Source organism: Austrofundulus limnaeus, unplaced genomic scaffold (assembly GCF_001266775.1).
Source record: "Austrofundulus limnaeus strain Quisiro unplaced genomic scaffold, Austrofundulus_limnaeus-1.0 Scaffold1215, whole genome shotgun sequence".
Lineage (NCBI taxonomy): Eukaryota > Metazoa > Chordata > Actinopteri > Cyprinodontiformes > Rivulidae > Austrofundulus > Austrofundulus limnaeus.
In genome coordinates this window covers 86914-90072 of record NW_013953617.1, presented here as the reverse complement: position 1 = coordinate 90072, position 3159 = coordinate 86914, and the positions used below count along the sequence as shown (strand labels likewise).

Here is a 3159-nt window from a genome sequence, read left to right as displayed (position 1 = left end):
AGAGCTGTGAGGGTCAGAGCTGTGAGGGTCAGAGCTGTGAGGGTCAGAGCTGTGAGGGTCAGAGCTGTGAGGCACCGCACATTTTCACGTCAAGTTTGGATTATATAAATCACAACCTTGGCGTAAAAAGTGGCGTACGCAAGTTTCTGGGCTCAAATTGTGCGTACGCCAGTTTTATAAATCCGACCCCTGGTCTTTTCAGCATGTGGTACTAAATCAAATACATACCCATTCTGTATGTTTGTGTCATTTTTTAACCTGACAATTAACCCATCAATCAATTAATCAAAACTTTTTTATATAGCACTTTACAAAGCCAAATGCAACCAAAGTGCTGTACAACAGAATAAAAAATACAGTAAAATAAAACAAGTAAAATATTTCACAAACAGAAAAAGGTTACAAAACATATGAGAACAAGACAGACAGAAAAAAGAAAGACCTTGAACATGTTTATTCATGTAAAAATTCCAAAACAATACAATTTTTCACATTTCAAAGACAAAGAAATAAAGATACTTCAAATATTAAACAACTCACAGAAAAAACTAAACAAAATACACACAAAAAGAGAGAAAAATCATTCTAAGAAGAGCAAAATGAGCCTGTCATATACATGCTCCACTTTTAGTCTTGATGCAACCAACCCCTTAAAACTAAGCACTACATTTGTCCAATCCTGTTCAGATATTTTATTCTTCCTCGTTTTCCAAATTGCTAACTTTGCCATTCCAAAAAGGAAATTAATTAAAACTAATTTTACTTTTACTAGCTGTATATTTAAGACCAAAAACAAAAACAGCTGTTGAGAATTAACCCAGCGCTTCTACCCACTCCCGCAAAATCCTGAACAAACTTTTCAACCTTGAACAGGACAAAAACAAATGTTCCAGTGACTCGTGATGTCCACAAAAACAACATTCCTCCCGAACAGCTGGGTCAAAGTGAGCTGTGTGTCTGTTCATAGCTAGTGATCCATGTACARTCCTCCACTGGAGGTCACCAACCTGCTTTTCAACAGGTGGCTACAGGATCCTCCATCTGCCTTTAGGGCTGAGAACTGAACCAAAAACCTGAGTCCACCTCGACTCTCTGATCAGACCCATTTATTTTCAATCAATGGATCACATACATTTTAAACTGAAAAACATCCTATAATTTAATAAATAAAATAGATTAGAAGACCCTGAAAAATAAAACATAAAAACAAACTGTACATTTAAAGTGTAAAATAACTATTCAAAATCACTCTGGTTATTTTTTTTTACCATCTGTCAGCCTGGTGCTGCTTTACTGTGGGAAAAACTGAAGGTGGGACAAAACAAAAGCCCACATTATTGTCTGTTCAAAGTTAAGAGTCCACAGCTCCAATTTCATTGACTGTAACTAAAACAACGTGATCATTGCACTTAATCTTCACTCAAACAAGTGTGTAAACAGATTAAACATCACTCTAACAACAAGAGCAAAAAAATAAATAGTAAGAATTAGTTATTTAAATTGATAGCTACCTTTCTTAGTGCTAAATTTCCACTTTCTACAGTCTGAGCATCATGTGGAGATYAGCCTCTCTCTCCTGCAGGGAGCAGATTATCACTGCTCTCTCCATCTCACACTCATATTCCAAAACAAAAGCTGCACTCTCCTTTCTTCTGTCAGTCAATCCCAGAGCTAACCCACGAGCAGCATTCTGCTGATGTCAAAACTGTAACCACCGACCGGACCGGAGAGGAGGTTCTGAACAGCACGGTTGGAACCATGGAGACACACTGGACCGAGCCGAACCGAGCCGGTTAGATACAGGTGCGTGGGTGGAGAGTAGAGCTTGGTTGTCTCTCTGGTTTAAAACGTTCATGGTTCTGTTCCCCCACAGAAAATTTGTGTGTGACAACTTAGCACTTAGCTTCAGTTCTGTTGTTGATGAAAATAGAAAGTAGTGCCGACATCGCTCCTACTGCTAGCTACTTTGTTAGCGCAGCACGTTRTTGTGATTACGTGACTCTGCATGCTGGATCCAAGTTCTGCTGGATAGAAACACTGGAGCAGAGTCAGTGGACTGCTGGAACGGACCGCTTGCATTGGAGATTTTTTTATGCAGACTGATAAAATCTGATACTCGTTTTTTGGCTGATATCGGACCGATATTTGATATCAATACTGGATCGGGACACCCCTACTGAAAATCCACAGAACCATTCGACAGAAACATCAGAGGGTTGCAGACCATATCGATGCTAAAGTTACTCGATTGATACCTCAGTTTAGCACGTTTAACACTGAACTAAACAATCATGTCAGATAATTATTTAATCTGCTTTGATTGCTCAACATCATCAGAATCAACATGCTAACATGTAGCATCCATGTTTATTTTGTATATTGAATGTGACTTCACRTCTTTTTCTGCGCATGCAGGTCACATCGGCACTGAAATCCTGTTGTTAGCAGCCCCTTTCCTTCATGCTGAGTCTGACAGCACAGGAGAAGCAGACTGCAAGAGGCAAGAGAGGAAAAGATAACTAATTTTTCACTAAATCTAACCAATGCAGCATACACTGTGTCCACGTTCATCAAGCCACTGCTCCAGTACAGTTAAAGAGCGTAAGTGATTTAAATTCTTTCAATCTAATCAAAATTATTTACGTGTCGCCGGGCTGAAAAAACACGGAGTTTTGGTTCCGTCCCGTCATCTTAGTAAAGAGACACTTTCTGATGAGCTGATCCCAGAACAGTCCAAACAAAAGAATAACCTCTCCCACCTCTCACGGCGGTCAGCTGGTCCCTCTCCAAACAAGGTGATTGGTTCTCCCAACGCTCGGAGGCCGGCCTTCACTTCAGCGTCATCGGTAGACACGGTGATCTGCCGCGCCCGTCGGCGTCGTTCGAACTCAGCCAGAACTTCCTGCTGCCGCTCACTGACTCGCTCCTCCATCTCCAAAGTCTCTCCTGCAAGAAACCATGAAAAACTGAGTGATGAAACTGTTTCGCCTGTTTGACAAATCAAGGAAGAATCCAGACTTTGTCTGATGGTGAAACATCAGTAATCAACAGATCAGGACTCAGGAACAGCACCGTTCAACAATTGTTAGTAACCACGGTGACGAACAGCAGGTTATCTTAACGTAACCCTCGTTAGTAACCACGGTGACGAACAGCAGG

At 40.8% G+C, this 3159-nt stretch overlaps 1 protein-coding gene across 2 annotated transcripts in view; it reads right to left on the bottom strand.

Moving 5' to 3' along the window:
- prpf4 (pre-mRNA splicing tri-snRNP complex factor PRPF4) overlaps window positions 1–2946 on the bottom strand; it is a gene marked incomplete at its 5' end in the record, with an annotated part of 20433 nt that extends 17487 nt beyond the window's left edge. For both annotated transcript variants that reach the window (XM_014031277.1, XM_014031278.1), the window contains 1 exon segment: window positions 2760–2946. In XM_014031277.1, the coding sequence (XP_013886731.1) occupies window positions 2760–2946 (187 nt within the window).
- Between the last annotated feature and the right edge of the window lie 213 nt (window positions 2947–3159).